Source organism: Triturus cristatus, chromosome 9 (assembly GCF_964204655.1).
Source record: "Triturus cristatus chromosome 9, aTriCri1.1, whole genome shotgun sequence".
NCBI classification, from domain to species: Eukaryota; Metazoa; Chordata; class Amphibia; order Caudata; family Salamandridae; genus Triturus; species Triturus cristatus.
Genome location: NC_140592.1, coordinates 685,463,334 through 685,484,654, shown reverse-complemented (window position 1 = coordinate 685,484,654; position 21,321 = coordinate 685,463,334). Strand labels below are relative to the sequence as shown.

At 45.4% G+C, this 21,321-nt stretch overlaps 1 protein-coding gene across 2 annotated transcripts in view; it reads left to right on the top strand.

The window, feature by feature from the left end:
* COQ8B (coenzyme Q8B) overlaps positions 1-21,321 on the top strand; it is a 176,193-nt gene that overhangs the window by 80,512 nt on the left and 74,360 nt on the right. For both annotated transcript variants that reach the window (XM_085625773.1, XM_085625772.1), the window contains exon 8: positions 12,982-13,122. In XM_085625773.1, the coding sequence (XP_085481899.1) occupies positions 12,982-13,122 (141 nt within the window). The remainder of the gene's footprint in view (positions 1-12,981; positions 13,123-21,321) is intronic.

The following is a 21,321-nucleotide window of genomic DNA, read 5'->3' as shown; positions in this document are numbered from 1 at the left end:
ACTGGTAGGTTGATTCTCAGCAAGTGGAAAATCACACCAGAGAGGGGATTGGACTCCTACAAAATTCCTCTCAAACAATTGCCAGCAGGGTCGGAGCCAGTGCTTCATGAACACTTTCAACCCTTCCATCAGGATCCACCATCCTTTTCTACTACGCCTTCAGAGGCAGACGCAGTAGAGGACTATGTAGGGGATGATACCACCTACCCTGGGGATATCGATCCTGATGATCACCTGCAAGACCCAGATCAGGCATGGGATGACCCCACAGACCAGGGTACCGCACCAGATACCCATGACACGCAGCTTTATAACATAAAGACATCTCCCACAGAGGACACTGCTGCCTTTAATGCCCTCATAGAACGGGCTGCTGCCAATCATGGAGTAGAACTCCATTCTGACACTGTCTAAGAAGACTTCTTGGTGGACACTTTCGCCTCTTCCGAAAGAACTGTCAAAACTCTGCCCATGTTAAAAGGAGTTCTCAAGCCTGCAAAAGACATTTTTAAAGTAACAACCAGGGCGCGGGTGCTAAACCCCAGGATTGAAAAAAAATACAAGCCTGCACCCGGAGACCCTATGTACATTAGGGGTCAGTTACCTTTGGACTCCATGGTGGTTGCTAATGCTCTCAAAAGAGCCCACTCACAAACAACAGGTGATGCTCCTCCCCCAGACAAGGAGTCCAAGGTGCTGGAGACATCAGGCAAACGGATTGCAGCGCAAGCAGCGAACATCTGGCGCATTGCCAACACACAGGCACTCCTGGCCCGTTATGATAGGTCCCACTACGACACACTAGAGTCACTACTCCAACATTTGCCAGATGAATATAAAGAGGCAGCGGAGCTCCTCATCAGAGAGGGACAACTCCTTACCAATGCATCCATCAAGTGCGCACTGGATGCAGCCGACACAGCGGCGAGCGCAATCAACACAAGCGTCATGTTAAGACGGCATGCATGGTTGGGAATCTCAGGCTTCAAGCCGGAGATTCAGAACAATATCCTAAATCAACCGGTCAACCCAGACTATTTATTTGGCCCTGAAGTTGACACTACCCTCGAAAATTAAAAAAGACACTGACACTGCAAAATCAATGGGGGCTCTGCAGACGCAGCAGTTTCGTAGTGGCTCCTTTCGTCGCCCCGGGAATAGAGGAGCAGCTAGGGGTCAGGGTCACAGCAGCAGTACACTAAAGGAGGCACACAAAGTACCTATGATAAAACCAACAGAGGTGGATATCGTGGCTCCAGCACCAAGGGCAGAGGACGTGGTTACGGCAACACCAGGTCCTCCTCCAAAAACAAACAGTGACGCCCTCTCCCTGCCCCCCGACCACATAACACCTGTCGGGGGGAGACTCCAACAGTTCCTGTCAGCGTGGAAAGGCATCACCACAGACAGGTGGGTCAGGAACATTATCCAGCACAGTTACTGTCTCGAATTAACGTCCACTCCACCCAACATACCGCCAAAGCACCGTCCTATGTCCGTAGAGCACTTGGCATTATTGCAGCAGGAAGTGCTAAGTATGCTGCAAAAAGGTGCAATAGAGGTCGTGCCCGTCAACCAGCAGGGGACAGGGGTGTACTCTCTGTACTTCTTAATCCCAAAAAAGGACGGGTCGCTCAGACCTATACTAGACCTGAGACCCCTCAACCGATACATTCTCTCAGAGCATTTCCATATGCTCACCCTACAGCAGGTTCTCCCGCTACTCAGTCAGGGAGACTTCCTAGCCACACTGGACCTAAAAGATGCGTATTTCCACATACCCATACACCCTTCACACAGGAAATATCTCAGGTTCACCATTCAGGGGCATCACTATCAGTTCAACGTTCTCCCCTTCGGAGTAACAACAGCACCCAGGGTCTTTACCAAGTGCCTAGCAACAGTGGCGGCACATCTCCGAAGACAACACATTCACGTCTTCCCTTACCTGGACGACTGGCTTGTTCAGGCAAAGTCAGCCCAGCAATGTGCCAGCCACATGTCCCTCACCATTCACCTTCTTCACAGTCTGGGATTCTCACTAAATTATCCCAAATCACATCTCCAACCCGCACACATACGACAGTACCTGGGCGCGACCATAAACACTCTGGCAGCCACAGCTCAGCCAAATTTAGTGAGGATCAACAGCATGCAACTGCTGATCTCAAAGTTCAAACCTCAACACACCCTTCCTGCGCGAGTGTTCATGCAGTTGATAGGCATGATGGCCTCCTGCATTTTCATAGTCCCGCACGAGAGACTACATATGCGCCCGCTTCAGGAGTGCTTCGCACATCAATGGAATCAGGCTCACGGGCAATTAAAAGACCTAGTGTTGGTGAGCGGTCGGGCATACAACTCTCTGCACTGGTGGACTCCACAAAACCTTTGCAAGGGCCGACCGTTCCAAGAGCCTGTTCCACAAATAATACTGACAGCGGACGCCTCTCTCCAGGGTTGGGGAGCTCATGTACTCACTTACACAATGCAGGGACTATGGACAACGCAACAAAAGAAGATGCACATCAACGTTCTGGAACTGATGGCAATCTTCCTAGCCATGAAGGCATTCAAAGTACACTTGTGCAACAAAGTCGTGTTGATCCGGACGGACAACATGACTGCCATGTACTACATACAGAAGCAGGGAGGAACACACTCTCCACAGTTGTCTCATCTGGCTCAGAGCATGTGGAAGTGGGCCATTCAGAGGAACATATTCCTCATGGCGGAACACCTCCCCGGCAAGGACAACCAGATGGCGGATCTGCTCAGCAGACACAGCCACCAGATGCACGAGTGGGAGCTACATCCGTCAGTTCTCCAACCGTACTTCCAACAGTGGGGTCATCCAGAGATAGACCTATTCGCCACAAACGAAAACGCAAAATGCCAAAGCTTTGCCGCCAGGTTCCCACATCCACAGTCACAGGGCAATGCGATATGGATGAACTGGTCCGGAATATTTGCGTACGCTTTTCCCCCAGCGCCACTAATACCTCTAGTGGCACGCAAACTGCGACAACACTCACTAACACTCATCCTAGTTGCTCCCACATGGGCGCGCCAACCATGGTACACCACCTTTCTAGAACTTTCCGTGGTGCCGCATCAAAGGCTGCGGATCAAACCCTCACTTTTAACGCAGAACCATGGCGAGATTCAGCACCCAGATCCGCAACAGCTGAACCTGGCAATCTGGCTCCTGAAGTCTTAGAGTTTGGCTACCTAAACCTGCCCCCTGACTGTATGGATATCATCAAGGAGGCCAGGAGACCCACTACCAGAGCTTGCTATGCGGCTAAATGGAAGAGGTTTGTCATTTACTCCAACAACAATGACATTAACCCGCTGGACACATCCATTCAAAATATCATTTGTTACCTCCTACACCTATACCGATGCAATCTGGCATACAACTCAATACGTATCCATTTAACCGCGATAGCAGCCTATCTCCAAAACAGGCAGCACCTCTCTTTATTCAGAGTGCCTGCCATCAAAGCCTTCTTGGAGGGACTCAAACGAGTAATTCCCCCAAGACACCCACCGGCACCAGTGTGGAACCTCAATTTGGTCCTCACCAGATTAATGGGTCCACCCTTTGAACCTCTCCATTCATGTGAGATTCAGTTCCTCACCTGGAAAGTGGCTTTCCTAGTGGCAATCACTTCATTAAGAAGAGTTAGTGAACTCCAGGCACTAACCATTCAAGAGCCATTTATACAGGTTCACGCAAACAGGGTTGTACTACGTACCAACCCCAAATTCATGCCCAAAGTCATATCGCAGTTCCACATTAATCAAACTATCGAACTGCCTGTTTTCTTTCCAAATCCACAGAATGTCGCAGAGAGAATGCTCCATACACTAGATGTAAAGAGGGCCCTCATGTACTATATAGACAGAACTAAGGACTTTAGGAAAACAAAACAACTTTTCGTTGCCTTTTCTCCACAACACAAGGGCAACGCCATTTCCAAAGCAGGTATAGCCAGATGGATCGTTAAATGTATTCAAATTTGCTATCAAAAGGCTAAACGCACATTAACGATTCTCCCACGAGCCCACTCAACACGAAAGTTAGGGGCATCCATGGCTTTCCTAGGAAACATTCCTTTACAGGAAATATATAGAGCAGCCACATGGTCCACTATACATACATTTACCAAACACTACTGTGTAGATGTACACTCAAAACAGCAGGCAGCTGTAGGACAGGCTGTTCTCAAAACTCTTTTTCGGACTGCTGCAGCTGGCACGGGTAGCCGCCACTAATGGAGGTACTGCTATTTATTCTATGCACAGATATGAATTCAGCAGCCCACATGCCTCGAACTGAATATGCTACTTACCAGTATGCATCTGTTCTTGGCATGTAGGGCTGCTGACATTCATATCGCCCACCCTCCTCCCCGGCGCCTGTAGCGGCTGCAGCACTCAGAATTACTGTATAGCATGGTCATCACTTACTATATCTACTCCATCACTGCCACAATGGCGAAAAACAATCTAAGGATGGAGAGGATGCCCATGCGCACTGTGGTCCAGGGGAGGAGTCACCTATCTCGTGATACTTCGAAGACTCTTCCAGGACAACAATGTGCAATCATCCGGACCCAACACTAGGCGGCAATCTATGCACAGATATGAATGTCAGCAGCCCTACATGCCAAGAACAGATGCATACTGGTAAGTAGCATATTCAATGGTTAGGGTTATAAAATCGGTCAATCTTTCAAGGCTGATAGAAGCATGTTAAAGGATAATTTGTGTACTTGGATCGTAGGGCCTACAAAACAGGGACTTATAACTCTGACTTTATTTTAGGTGGTGTGCATTTGAACCCGTGCCCTAGCATGAGCTGTATTTCTTACCGTAGAGCGCTTTCTCTGTTTCTCTCCATCTGTTGCTCTCCCTTGCTGCCACAATCACTAGTCTTACAATAAATGATAGCGATACAAGTGGTGGAAGGCAGAGGGGTCGTGTATAACACCAGTAAACCATCACAGACTGACATGCTGACAAAACATTGGGCATACTTTTTGTGCCAGTTTTAATGTTTGTTTTTAAGTTAAGATATGCAATTGGCAATGATATGGCATTAGAGCACCTTCTGTAGTCCAGTATTACTTCCAGGTGGTTCAGATGTATCCATTGCAGACTGTCATTATTGTCCTATTGCTCCTTTTGTCCTGTCTGTCAGTGTGATGCTTGCTGCTGTTGCTGTGTACTGTGAAGCTCTGCAATGTCTGGTCTTATGCAGTTTATTGTCCCATTGCTCCTTCTGTCCTGTCTGTCAGTGTGATGCTTGCTGCGTTTGTTGTGTATGGTGAAGATCTGCAATGTCTGATCTTATGCTTGTTATCGTCCCATTACTCCTTCTGTTCTGTCAGTGTGATGCCTGCTACTGCTGTTGTGTACGGTGAAGATCTGTAATGTATGGCCTTATGCAGTTTATTGTCCCATTGCTCCTTCTGTCCTGTCTGTCACTGTGAGGCTTGCTGCTGCTGTTGTGTAGAGAGAAGACCTGCAAGGTCTGGTCTTATGCTCTTAATTGGCCCATCGCTCTTGCTGTCTTCTCAGTGGGATATCCTATGCCCCATGTAATGTGTTTTCTTTGGCTTTGGAACTTAGAGATGGCAGGACCTGAAATTGCTCTTATGAAAACATGCTCTTGGTGGGGTCTTCACATGCCCAATGCTTATGACTTCCCTAATTGGAGATCTGTGAATAAGATGTCATCTGAGCATACTGTGGACCTGCTAATCGCTGCGTTCATGCTTTCTACACCATTACACCAGCCTTGGCAGCATCAAGACATGCTGCATCACACACTATTGCAGTGTTACAAACACGCTTCTGTGTGATAATGAATATTCAGACAAATGCATGCCTACTCTCGATATTACATTCCCAAATATGTGTGGCATACATTTTCACAATGAATGTCAACAACAATATATTTGTGGATTTACTTGCCTATTATCAGGGTCACTGGAATTAGACAATTGTGGGCCACCACGTTTTAGCATAATTATGGATTTCCGCATTTGCCACATAATCCATCATCTCCTGCATAATCTGCAGAATTTAGCAAAAAAAATATATTTTGTTTCTTGCTCAAATGGTTCAACAGTTACTAAAACACAGCAACGCATGTTGCAGCGCAGTAGAAGGCCATTTGCAAAAATTGACTCATCACCTTTCTGTTGCTTATTGCTATGTTTGAGTGTTAACATGGTATCAATGTGGTGCAACCTTTGCCCACTCAGTGTTAATGTGTAAAAATAATGAACTAATTGAATCAGAAAATATGCCACATTATGAAGGATAATTTGCCTTTTCTTGCTGCATAATTTAGTCAACCCTGCTGCATAATCTGGCCCAAACCTGCCGCATAATTCCAGTGGCCCTGCCTATTGTTGTACAACACAATAATAAATACAAATGGCCAAGTTTTTCTTAATGCTGATATAACTCTCTGGGTGAGCAACAGAGAGGCACAGTCGGTGTTAGATCTACCAGTGAAATTTGGTCGTAGTTAACTCTGTCAGTAACCACAAACCGCCTTTCGAAAACAATCGATGTTATTAATTCAATAGCTAATAATTGCTCTCTATTGATTTTAGGTAATTGATAGGTAAAGAGACAGTTGACAATAAGTAATATATTTACATAATGTGGAGGGTTTCTAGACACTCCTAACAGAAGTTAATTATTGCCAAGTTCAATGGTCCTCAATTGATTGGACCAAAAAATATTTGAGCCTGTGACCGTCGGGTTATGCACAATTGATGCATTTGTCCACTCAACTATCTGGCCAGCGAAGTATTGTCCAGTTCTCATAACAATGCAATTTTCTTTCATATTTATAAGAACAATTATAGTGCCTTCATCAACATACCTTGCACAGACAATCCCCTGACATCTAGGGTCTCAGAATTGAAGCCGTCGCAGCTTTGTGTTGGGCGCCTCTATTGCCTGGAATATACTTCCTCATGATATTAAAACGTTGCCAAATCTCCTTGCCTTTAGAAAATCTCTGAAGACCTAGTTATTTAACTTTGTATGATCTGTTAATTTGGTCTCAACAGCACATGGTAGATAGCATCAAGACACCTTTGGGTATTTGTGTGCTTAACAAATTCAACCAACATAACCTATATCTGCAGAGTACTCCAATTTCAAGGTTTGTACCCAAATGTTACACTCTGCTAGTTGCAAATGACAATTTTTGATGCGCCAGTGCTCCGTCAACTTCTGCCTCACCCAGCTACTCTGCATAGGCCATAAAACTGCAGTTTGAGGGGGCGTGCTGTGCAGGCTTTCCTCTGCAGTGTCTGTCAGTAGCATCACACTTAGTCAGTGAACCTGCTTTGGAAAGAAAGACCCGACAACCAGGTGGTTAGGTGAGAAAAGATCCAGGATTGTTTAATGACCCCTTTGTGTCCATTAGGGCTTAGTTCTCACAATATCACACCCCCAAAAATTAAATCCAATGAGCTTAACATATACTTTATCGGATGGTTTTTCCTCCTAGAATCATGCAACCTATATCACTACAACAAGTGCATAGCAAGTCATGAAAATGTTACAGAGAAGCAAAAAAAATGCAATGCAGGATTGCAGCTGGATTAGAGCTCTGAATCTGCAGAGACTGAACGCCGTTCCTAGGTGACGGGCGCTGTCGCTCACGCACATCAGTTCTGATGTTAAGCAGCTAATAGTGCACCTAGAGGGATAAAGTGCTCCTCCTTCATGTAAAGGGAGAATATACCGCAGGATTTTAAATAATGCGCCCCCGCGTTTGGGTATTAGCCGGAGGAAGCAGGTATTAATCCAATTACTTGATGAAAGGAGTGCGCGGGGCTCCGTGGAGGCGCCATGGGTCGCGCAACTGCTCGCCGCGGCGTCGGAGGCCGTGTCTGCTCTTCCAAAGAGCGTGGGAGGGTGCTGCCATGCCTGCTAGATCAGAAAGAGGCTCCCTCGTGTGACCTTCGGTGAGCGACTTGCATACCGTGCACACAATCATACCGAAGTCGCTGTTGCCTTTGGCTAGCCAGGTGTAAGTTTTAGATCGTATGCTCGAGAGCAGAGAACGCCCGAGGCCTAGTTGTTTCTCCACATTTACCTTTAGTCGAGCGCACTCGGCGCTCATGTAATCCGATTAGGCAGGAGAGAAAGAAAACAGAACTTTTCACCCCTTCAGCAAGAAGCGGTGCCATTGAGCTGGCAGCAACGGCGCTCCCCATAGAGCACGCTCCAGCGTGACATAGACTGAACACAGCGTCCTGCTGCGGAGGGGCGCGTGGCAGCAGAGGGCTCACAAACGAGCCTTTCTTTCCTAGATTGCATTGGCCAGGTCACAACCCTCTAAAATAATAAATAGCCCCTTCCATCCGAAACGGGAGAGATAAGCACTACTCGGCACTCAAGCTGTGAGCATTGTCTGCAGAAACTAAAGTTGTAGTGTCTGCTGAGGAGCACACTTGCTTGGCGCTCCGTTAATGTGTGCATGGCACCCCAACCCTTGAAGTGCGCAGACGAAGGGAGCACGAGCGAGCTGAACATACTGACGACCACAAAAATGCGTAGAAAAGACCCAGCCTTACTAAACCTCATCCTTATTGTACCTCACATCAGTGATTTAATATATCGCTCATCACGAAAGCGGACTACACAGTTTGATTTTGGGAAGAAAAACGGTGGCAAATGTATTAATCTTAAATACTCACAGGTAGGGATACAATCCCTGCAGTCCAGGGGCAATATTACAGTGAAGCGCATTTTCATGGATTGCGCTGGGCGCACCTTTGGAAAGGTGTGTCCAGCGCAATCCAGGAAAATGCACCGAATTATGGTGAATAAGCTGCCTCACAAGAGCTTTGCCCAGACTGGTTCCAGGCTGCTCCTGTATTTTTTGAACTCTCTCCATACTGATAAAGGTGCATGCAGCCTTCGCCATAAAAATGCAGCTGGAAGTGGGGTTAGAGCTGCGAGTGTCCTGACAAGAGACCGGAGGCTAAACCACAAAGGGAACAAGCACGGTCCGCTTTCACTTTCGTCCGTTGTGAAAGCTTTCTTGTCTTTATGGGGCCATGTGTTTGAAACACATGGCCCCATAAAGATAAGAAAGCTTACACGACGCACGGAAGGCAGAGGTGCCTGTCCAAATGGGACGGCTCAAAAAGCCAAACAAAAACATATTGAACAGCTCTTTTCCAATGGCTGGCCACCGTTTAGTATAAACGGTGACGCCAGCCAATGCAAAAGAGGGGCGGGGCTTAATGCCCTTTACAGAAAATACCCCAAATCATTAAATCTCGCCAGCAAGACTGCGCATGTGCGCAGCCCACGCCAGGCGAGACCTAAAAAGGACAGAGGCACCTATACATTTCTTTCTCCTTCTCCAAAACTGGTACCTCCACCTCCTGCTTCACCTACACTGCCATTACCACAACCTCTGCCAGTCAATCCACACTCCCCTGAACACCTGCCCTCAGAGCAGCCACATGTCTCACCTGCGCATTCATCCACAGGTGATATAGATCCTGGGGAGGAGGTATCATACACCGCGCCATACTTTCCAGACCCATGAGGGCATCCAGATAGCATATAGGACGCATGGAACATATATGACGCAGATTTGGTATATGACACTGACCCTAACCTATTTCCCTTAAAACCATCACCACCTGATGATATAACCTCTTACCACAACATTAGATCTACATACACTTGAGCATGAGCAGGATTTCTGGGTAGAAACACTGAACTGAGCACAAAAAACAGCACAGTCTATTGCACACTGCTACAGGACAAAGTCCAAGATCTCCTTCATAAGGGAGATATAGAAGTAGTCCCAAAACAACATCATAGACATGTGGTATACTCACTATATTTCCTCATTCCCTAAAAGGACAAGACCTTAAGACCATTTTTGGACCTAAGGCCACTCAACAGTTACATCTCCTCAGAACACTTCACATGGCCACACTGCAAGAAGTGATACCATAGCTACAACACAGATTCCATGTCTGCATTAGACCTCAAAGATGTTTATTTCTACATTTCCGTACATCCAGCGCAGCGCCGCGCCGCTACCTCCGTTTCCAAGTCAACAGGCAGCACTATCAAATCAAGGTCCTACCATTCTGAGTAACTACAGCCCCAAGGGTCTTTACCAAATACTTAGCGGTGAGAGAAGCTCATCTCAGAGGTGGGGGGGGGGGGGCATACATGTTTTCCCCTATCTAGACAACTGGCTCATCAAAGGACAACCAAACAGCAAAGCTTTCTCAACACCCAACAGGTAATCAATCTTTTACACAAATTTGGATTTTCTCTCAACACACCAAATTCTTATCTGCAACATCTACAGGTGCAACCCTTCCTAAGCGCAACACTAAACTCAGTCGCAGCCACAGCGTATCCCTGTCCATAAGGAACACAAATATTCAAAATAACATTACCTCGGTTTCAACGACAACCTCCGCTCTCAGTGAAAACAGTAATGAGCGTTCTAGAAATGATGGCGTCCTATATAGCCATAGTACCAAATGCTCACCAACTTATGCGCCCCCATGAACGCACTCTTCAGTCACAATGGTCTCAAGCAGAGGGGCCTAAATTGTATTTGGTGTTTGGAAATGGACTATTGGAAAGGGAGCTTGACACCCTAATAATTGTCATCTGCCAAGCAGCCACACAAACGGTGTGAGAAGGAGAAGACAGCTGCTACACCGATTAGTTCTTTGCCCGTGTGCAGATTCAAGTCGGTGACCCCCCCCCCCTCCTAACTCCCCCCCCCCCCCCCCCCCCCCCCCACCAATATGCCAGGATAGGGCCGCCATGAAGATAGCTGTGGCAGGTGTGCCATGCGGGGAGATCAAAGTCGGTGCAGCACCACTCTAGCAACCCTGTATTCTAGGAGGTGCTGCCGTGGAAGTTACTGCTTGATAACGAGGGCCAAAGCCTGTGCAAGATAGTGGCAGTGACCTGTCTGCCAGGAGGGGCTGCTGTGCTACCAACTACCATGCGGTGGGGGATGATGCCTGGGTTGCAGCGGTTCACCAACCCCATATGCCAGGAGGAGCGGCCAGAAATAATTGTGCTGTAAGGATCAAGCCGAAGCCCAGTAACTGTGAAGCCATGATGACCCGTTGGTCACAAGGAGCATTGAGGACTGCACTAGACTTCACTCCATGAGCTGAGTAAGGACGCCATGGATGCATCGCCACATCACCGGGACCCACATAAGGACCATCAGAATCAACCCACCAAGGTTGGGGAGTGCAGAACATATCATGTAGGAGGAGTGCGTGAACACCTCAGATTGCTACCAGAGATGACCTGTAGGCTCGGAGGAGAGCATACGCTTGCCAAGTGCTGCTGTCTTACCGTGTGCAGCTGACTCACCTAGCAGAACCGGAGCCTTGCGGGTGCCTACGGATGGGGCGCCCACAGAGACGCCACACGCTTCGTCTCTGCTGGAACGGGTAAGACTAGTAACGAACCTACCAGCCTCCGAGGGACTCGCTGCTAAGAGCGCTGTGGTGCCAAGACTCTTGACTATTTTCTAAGAGTCAGAGTGGACTCTTGAGTTAAGGCCTACTAGTGAGCATTCCCTTGATGCGGCCACCAGTAAATGCAGAATAACCCTGATCACATTGCGAGGAGCGAGTGGGACAGGGACTTGGCAGATCAACACTAGAGGCCCGACCTCAAGGGGGTAAATGTCTTGTTGTCTATAAATGTCATAACCTACCTTTGTATGTGTAGAGGTAGAAATAAAACACATCTTTATATTATGAAAATAAATATTTGACTGGACATTGACTTATTGATACTGCTGTGCGCCCTTTGAGTTATCAGTCATTGTCACTAACCTCTATCCACACAGCCCTCTCCAAGGGAGCCCTTGATTGCTCGTCCACAGCTTCCAATGAGAGTCAAGTGCAATAGGGTACTTGGCCCAGATGTTCAGGCTCTATAGTAGGCCGGGTCACGGGACATCCGGAGTAAAAGGCCCCAACCATAACAGTTGGGCCTGGTAAGCCCTGCGTGCCACTTGGCCTCTGAAAGGGCTTTTGACACTTTCGAATGAAAGATCTATTTCTTATGCCGAATAACTCACTTGGGTATATGTAAAAATTTAAATATCCAGTTATTTCTGACTCTTGATACCACTTACTAGTATATTAATTAGAATTTTTTTTAAAGTAGCTTGCAAACAAATTATGACGCTCCTATACTGTGGTTTGCCTCCATGCAATTCCAAAAGATTTGTGCGTCCCTTTGTGACAAAGGCTACTGTGCTTTGCCAATTTTCCTCTCACGCTACTCTGAACATAAAGCACATTGCTCTGTAAAAAGTAGACCTTGAAGGACACTAGAGAGAAGCTAGCCCCAAGCTCTATTTTGGAAGTGAAATGACTTTCCTGGGAGAGAGGCTGGTGTTGTTGGTTAGGATAGCACTCTACTCTTCACTATTTTGGATCCCGAATGGCTTCTTATTTGAAAGCTATTTAGCAACTCATCTGCTAGCTACTAAGCAATTGTTTAGCGTTACATTTTGTCGGTGTGGGTTAGGACTCTATTTAAGCCTATCCGTTTACTTCAGCTTTTTCATGACGTTTTAAGTTGCATTTATGTATTTAGAAATATAAAATGTTCTCTTTTCTATGTTTACTTAGTGTACAAATATTTCTCTGCATGGAATTTGATATTTTTTTAATTGTTGTTTAATATACTTGTAGGGCATGGTTCTTTGGTTCAGCTTCATGTTTTTTCTTGTAAATGATGGATTCTTTGGCTGAAATATACATTAAAGTTTCCCCTAATCCTCACATGGTCCTTTTACTGGCATTTCTCATGGTCTTCCAATTCTTTCTGCACACTATTGACTCAGGTCTTTGACTGCAAGCCATAAAAGCACTGAACAGATTAACTAGTTGATCCTCCCTGGTTTTACAGAAAGTGCTTGTGGAGGAGCTTGGCCCAGACTGGAGGGACAAACTGCTCCTTTTTGAAGATAAACCTTTTGCTGCTGCCTCTATTGGGCAAGTCCATCTAGGCAGACTGTATAGTGGTCAAGAGGTGGCTATGAAGATCCAGGTGAGTGCAGTTTATTATACAGTTTTATTTGTTTGGGGCTATGGTAAGCAATGAGAGATTGTATTTTGTGGTTCAAGATGGAAGGCTGTACTGTCTAAAGGATATTCTCCAAAGATTGGCACAAGTTTCTGCCTGGGATATCACCTTGAAAAAATATGAATCTAGCAGTGGCTATACTGTTGAATGCTTCGCTCCATTTTACATGTTCTTAAGCATCTCTGCTACAATCATACCAAGCCATGACCTCTATAAAACAGGAGTGACTGCAATATATGGCATTGCTTATTCAAAAATGTGGATCAGAGAAGTAATTGTTATATCTAAGGCATCATACTGAAATGTGCATCATGTAACATAGACCAAAATTAGTGGGCAAAGTCTACACTTATGGGGTCTGAGGTTATGATAAGGACGAAACCCCATGGCTTGTTTTAGCAGTTAGGGAGTGAAGGGAATTTTGATATACTAAATTAGATCCGAAATGCATTTTGAAATCCAAGTGTAGCGAGAAGACAGCAAGGGAGTGGTGGAGAGTGGTAAAGAGACCCATTCCTTTCCATAGTCCAAAGATCTAAGGAGGAGATACACACAGCTAGCTTCCAGGAAATTGTCTAATGCAGTCTAGCTGATAATTCCAGGGCTGCCCCCCTATCTTTTAAAGGGAGTACCAAGAGTCTTAAGTAAAGTGATGCCTCTCAAGCACTTGGAGTGTCTGTTATTGATATCGATCAGTCCATGACTTGGGCATCACTGCATATATTCACAAAGCACTACTGCCTAGATTGCCAGTTCTGTTGGGAAGGGGATTATGTCCGTTTAGTCCTGCAAATCTTTTTAATATGAGCCATCCACATTCCCATCACCTTGGGAGGTACTGCTTTGGTATCTACTCTAAAGGTGAGGAGTCTGTGGTTAGAAGTAATCGGCAGCAGAACAAGTTACTTACCTTCGGTAAGGCTATGTTCGAGGCATGTGTGCTGTAGATACACATGCTTGGCATACTCCTGCCATCTAGTGTTGGGTCCAGATGTTTGCAAGTTGTTTTTCTTCAAAAAAGTATTTTCACGTCAAGAGGTAAGGTGACTCCTCCTTTCGGTGATAATGTGCATGGTCATCGACTCCATTGTTAGATTGTTTTCTTTCCGCCATCAGGTTCGGATGTGGTTTGCAGCCCTCCTGTTCGAAACTGTTCTTCAGGATCCCCTCAGTGCTTAACCCACTGTACTTTCATCGGTATTGTTTTCGTACGCGTTTCACTTTTCTGCTTGTGTCGAATAAATCGGAAAACTCTCCATCTTCGGTCAAGAAGATCTCATTGGCCGTCTTCGGGCATAGCCGCATCGGTTGAATTCTGTACTCTGTGCCACTCCAAGTGTCTAAGCACCGACCTGCATAAAGTCTGCACTTGTGCCTCTCACCGGAGCACAGGGAAGAAGAGTGAGACACTTGTCGATCATTCCGATCGAAAAAGACTTTGCAGTATCGTCGGGCTTCACGAAGGGACATGCAGCAACAAAACGTTGAACATACTCCGGATATCTTCAGGGAAGGCACCGAACATGAAGAAATTGAGGCGGCGGCAGAAGAGGAGGCCGCCTTCTCTATCCAAGAGTCGGATTCGGAGCTGTAAATCGAGTTAGAGTCCGAAGACGCTCCAGCGGGGCAAGGTGCCGTGAGTAACAAAGCCCCTTTGCCCCTCAAACTCTCTTCGATTAAACAAAAGGCTTCGGACCACCACTACCTTCTGACCATGGTTGGCACGGAGGCACTGCTTCCAATGCCCCACCCTCTGGCTCGGCACTGAAACAGACAGTCAAACCTTCTGGCTCGGGACTGAATCGAGAAAAGACACCTTCAGAACTGAAACCTTCAGCTCCAAAAGACAAAAAAGACAAGTCCAGTTCGGCACCGAAATCAAAAGATCCCCTTCAGAAGCCTCTGAAACCTATCTTGCACATTATGAAGGAGAAACTTGACCCTAAGCAAAAGAAAATGTATATTAATCCAGATACTGGACATATATTGGCTAATGGTATAACACCTTCCAAGAGAAAAAATATCCCACAGGACATTAGCTACAAAATTCCTCTAAAAAAGAAAAAGGACATGGCTACAAGTCCTATCTACATGAATCCTCAATCCCCTCCACCATCTTCACCACTACCAGGCTCAGATCCTTTACACAAAACACCTCCGGGTTCTCCACATACACAGCCTGATATAGGGGATGAGGATGACAACATTACACCACCAACAGACCCATGGGATGACTATAATATTGATCCACCAATGGATAATGACCCTGATTTATATCCTGCAAAACCATCATGTACTGATAACAACGTAGCATATCAAGAGTTGATCTCCAGTGCAGCATCATACCATGGTGATACATTATACAAAGAATCTTCAGAGGAAGACTTTTTGTTTGAAACCCTAGGTTCTACACATAGAACAACTCTAAGTTTGCCTATGGTAAATGGCATGATGAGGCATGTCGATGGAATTTTTAAAGACCCTGTACGTGCCCGTAAATTAACACCTAGGTTTGACCAAAAATACAAACCACCACCGTCTTACTCCATTTTTAATAAGGGACAGTTGCCTTTATATTCTCTAGTAGTGTCTAATGCTCGGAAAAGAGCAAGCTCACAGACTTCAGCAGATGCACCTTCTCCAGACAAGTAGTCTAAATTAATAGGCATCAGGCAAAAGAATAGCTGCTCAATCCGCCAACCAAGGGCGCATTGCCAACACACAAGGCCTATTAGCCAGATATGATAGGGCCCACTGGGACGAAATGGAGGAACTACTCCCAACAACTCCCAGAGGAGCATCATAAAAGAGGGCATGAGCTAGTGCAAGAAGGTAAATTAATATCCAATTCCTCCATTTGATATGCTTTAGATTCTGCTGATACTGCAGTAAGGGGAATTAACACCAGCATTCTCCTTAGACGACATGCATGGCTCAGGATTGCTGGGTTTAAACCAAAGGTTCGGCAATCCATTCTCTTTTTAAAAAATATATATATTTTTTTTACTTTTATCGATTTCCAAAAGAAACAGTACCAAAAAGGCAAAATGCGTCACAATATAGTATACAATAACTTAATGGCACCAGTCACAAGGTTTACATAATTTTTTCACCCTATAACCTAAGGAAATAAAGCATGAATGAAAAAGGGCACATTTCAGGCACAAAAAGCCAGGCGGAAGTGTGAACGTATTACTCGGGGATCAGAGGAGCGAGGGGGGTGGGGGGCAGCAGCAGTGCAATCAGTAGGGGACAGTGAATTACTGCTTGGGGAGCCTGGGGAGGGGCTGGCTTCGGCGGTTGTTCAATGTAAGAAATGAGGGGAGCCTAGATGTCAGGGGGATGACTAGCTACAGGCATCAGGTCCCAAAATTCACCCAATAATGTTTGACAGTGGGCAGCGTCGTTTAGCCAAGGTTCAGCAATCCATTCTCAATGCTCCTTTTGTCAAACACCACCTTTGTGGACCTCAAGTTGATGAGGCACTTGAAAAAATGAAAAAAGACAGGTGCACAATTGATGGGAGCGCTTCAGTCACCATCTAAGAGAGGCTTCTTTGGCCGTTCATTTTTATAGAGGAGGATCCAAGGATAATTCCTCAGACCCTAATGTGCCCTTTAAATTAAACACACAACCCTCTCCATCTAGAGGTTTCGATAAAGGCGGGTACAAAGGAAACACTTTCAAGGGAAGAGGTAAAGGCACACCAACACGTACCTCTCCATCTCCCAGTAAACAGCCTACAATTCCCCCGATCACTTTACACCTGTCGGGGGAAGACTTCAACAATTCTTTCCTATTTGGCAATCAATAACATCAGACAAATGGGTATTAGACGTTATCCGACAATGTTATTGCCTGAAGCTTACTAGCAATCCTCCCGATATTCCACCTTGCACTCACAAAGTTTCATTACAGCACCAACAGCTCCTCAAACAAGAAGTGCAAGCTCTTTTAACAAAAGAAACTATAGAACCAGTTCCATTACAACACCAAGGGTCAGGGGTTTACTCCCTGTACTTCCTAATCCCCAAAAAGGATGGGTCCCTACGACCTCAGAATGTTAAACCTGTATATAGTGTCAGAACATTTCCATATGATTACGCTTCAGCAAGTGCCTCCACTTCTACAACAAGGCGACCTTATGTCCACGCTAGACTTAAAGGACGCATACTTTCGCATTCCTGTTCACCCAGCACATCGCCAGTATCTCAGATTTATGATAGCAGGAAATCACTATCAGTTCAACGTACTCCCATTGTGAGTGACTACTGCACCCAGAGTGTTGGTAGCAGCTCATTTAAGAAGACAACACATTCATGTCTTCCCATAGCTGGACGATTGGCTCATCAAAGCCAACACACAACAGAAGTGCTTACAACACACTCCGACTACAATAGACCTTCTCCATCAATTGGGATTTACTGTCAATACGCAAGTGGCTTATCTTCATCCCTCACAAGTGCAGTCCTATCTGGGAGCAATGCTAAACAATCACACAGCTCGAGCCTCTCCCAATGCAGCCAGGATTCAACATTTTTAAACTCTGTTACTACAATTTCAAACCTACCAATTCCTAACAGTCAGGGCCTTTCATGCAGCTACTAGGGATGATGGCATCATGCATTGCAATAGTGCCTCACGCAAGATTACATATGCATCCTCTACAGGAATGCTTAGCACGTCAGTGGAATCAGTCACCGGGTCAAATAACAGATCTAGTGTTGGTAGATAGCAGCACCCATCTCTCTGCAGTGGTGGAACACACAAAACCTATCAAAAGGGCAACCCTTCATCAACCCTATTCCACAAGTTGTACTAACATCAGACGCATCTCTCACAGGTTGGGGTGACCATCTACAGAATCTAACAATTCAGGGTATCTGGGACAACAAGCACAAAAGTCTCCACATCAAGTATCTGGAGCTTCCAGATGTATATCTAGCAATAAAAGCTTTTCATCCTCAACTCGTAGGGAAAGTTGTCCTAGTCCGCACAGACAATATGACAGCCATGTACTATGTACACCAATAGGGAGGGGGGGACACACTCTTTACAACTGTCACGCCTCTCTCAGGTCATTTGGCTTTGGGTGATACATCATAAAGTTCATCTTCTAGCAGAACACCTGCCAGGTTCTCCTTCCATACTTCCAAAAATGGGGATCCCCATGAATAGATCTCTTTGCCACAGTGTTGTGCCTGCCAGCCCTGCCAATCCCGCCACGATTAGTGTGCAGGCTTCGGCAGAGGAGGATTATAAAGCTCCCCTGCTGCCTTACTAGAACGCTTCACGTTCTAGTGTTTTAGGAGTTCTTGAACCTCTGCTTCCGGGTTACTCACCGCGTTACAACAAACAATTGATGGACGGAATGCTTCCGGTCCATCATGGAATCTCGGCGTCTCTCCTCCATTCCTTGCAGTTTCGGCGATTTCTCCTCCACAGCCTCCTGCATCCTGGTCACGACTCTGCTTCCTGATCCCGACGCAGCTCCTGCTCAGATCCCCATTGTGGTCCACGCTGCCGTCCCGTTCAGTTCCATGTTCCGGTCTTCGCTCCGGTCCCCAAAAACCTAAAAAGAATAAAGAAAAACCAACAACCAGTGATTCCGCATTTACAGCAACAGTGCTTCCATCAGCTGTTAAGTTATTTTAAAAGGCATATAGAATGAACACTTATCTCAGTACTGGTCTTCCGTCCCTAGAGATCTGTCTTTCTTTATTTTTGCTCATATTGATATTTCTGTAAAGATTAACATAGAATACCCAGTCACTCTTCCTGAAGTCAAGTATAAACCGGGTATTCACATTTAAAATTAGTCGGTAAGGTGTTATTTTGTGTACCTGATTACAGAAGGTCTCTCCCAGCCTAACTTAGGTGGGTACTATTCTATGATTTGTATTCATTTTATTCTAACCTTTCTGGGCATTGTTTTCATTGGTATTTTTCTTTTCTCCATAGCCAGAACATATTGATCTTTTTTAAGAAACTTTAAGTTGCTACATAAGGAAGAGGGAAATCACTCTGGTAGTAAGAGAGATGCAAAACACTGATGAAACATTACAGTCTTTTTTACTTTATCTTATACTCATATACCCCATTTTGTTTTGTCACATTAGGAAACTTTCCTTATTGACACACAGCAGAGAACTTAAAATGCCCACATTTCACCTCCAGGTTCCCACCCCCTCTATCCAAAGGCAATGCCCACTGTATGAACTGGTCAGGGATATTTGCTTATGCTTTTCCGCCTCTCCCTCTCCTTCTGTTTCTGGTTCAGAAACTCAGGCAGACATCACTCACAATGATTCTATTGGCTCCCACATGAGCTCGTAAACCATGGTTAACCACACTGTTAGAATTGTCAGTGGTTCCACATCAAAAGCTGCACCTCACTTCCAGCCTTCTCACTCAGAATCATAGAGAAATCAGACGCCCAAACCCCAAGGAGCTCAACCTAGCAATCTGGCTCCTGAAGTCAGAGTTTGGATACCTAAACTTACCACCAGATTGTATGACCATTCTTAAAGAGGTAAGAAAAAACTACCACTAGAACATGTTAGGAAGCAAAGTGGAAAAGATTTGTTATATATTGTAACAACAACAATATTGATCCGCTAGATGCATCTATACAAAGTATTTGTTACCTTTTGCATCTACAGTGAGTTGGATTAGCCTATACATCCATTTGGCTACACCTTGGGGCAGTAGCCGCATATCTTCAAAACAGACAACACTTATCATTATTCAACGTTCCAGTAATTAAAGCCTTTATGGAAGGCCTTAAAAGAGTGTTACCACCCAGGGTCTCACCTGCACCATATTGAACCTTAACATCGTTCTCACGCGGCTCACGCGTCCACCCTTTGTGCCATTATATAATTGTTCATTACAGTTTTTTTCGCGGAAGGTTGCCCTTCTAATTGCTATTACTTCATTAAGGAGAGTTGGTGAGCTACAGGCATTTTAACCATAGAAGAACCCTTCTTTCAACTTCATAGAGTGGTTCTTCGTAAAAAACCATAAGTAATTTCTGCTTTTCATATTAACCAATCTGTTGAGGTACCTGTATTCTTTCCACAACTTGATTCAGTAGCAGAAAGGGCGCTTCACACACTTGATGTCAGAAGGGCACTATTACACTATACTGAGAGGACAAAAGTTTTTCTTACAACAAAGCAACTTTTTGTTGCATTTGCTCCACCTCATAAAGGCAATCCTATATCTAAAACTGGTATTTCTAGATAGATTGTTAAATGTATCCAAACGTGTTATGTTAAAGCTAAAATTAGTTTAGCTCTAACTCCTAGAGCGCATTCCACTCGAAAAATAGGAGCATCTATGGCCTTTTTGGGTAACATTTCCATAGCCGACATATGTAAGCAGCAACATGGTCTACACAACACACATTTACTAAATATTTTTGTGTGGATGTGTTAGCACGTCAACAAGCTCATGTTGATCCAGCAGTGTAAAAACACTTTTTCAAACAACTGCAACACCTACTGGTTAGCCACCACTTTGGGAGAATACTGCTATATAGTCTGTGCAAAGCATGTGTATCTACAGCACACATGCCTCGAAATTATTGTTACTTACCCTGTAAGCATCTGTTCTTGGCATATAGAGCTGTAGATTCACATGTGCTCTTTCTCCTCCCCAGACATCTGTAGTTGTTGCAGTTCTTATTATCTAATTACGTACGCATAGACATCTCTATACTTCACTTACTTACTCCATTCTGGCCCTCTTGCGGGAAAACAATCTAACAATGGCCCGATGACTATACGCATTATCATAAAAAGGAAGAGTCACCTTACCTCGTGACTGGATAAGACTTCTCCGAAGAAAAACGACTTGCAAAACATCCGGACCCAACACTAGATGGCATGAGTATGCAAAGCATGTGAATCTACAGCTCTACATGCCAAGAACAGATGCTTACAGAGTAAGCAACATAATCCTTCTGGTGGACACTCCATCTAACCACTAATTGTTCACTGCCCTCGCCCTTCCCCAGTCTGAGGACTGGCCTCTATGCCAATCTTGAAAGGTCCCAATTTAGGAATATGCACACTGGTACCTGTGATTATTGTTTGGCTCATTGTGTGAGGGTGCGGATAGAGTCAAGAAAAAAGCTGTCTGCAGTTCCACTCATCACTT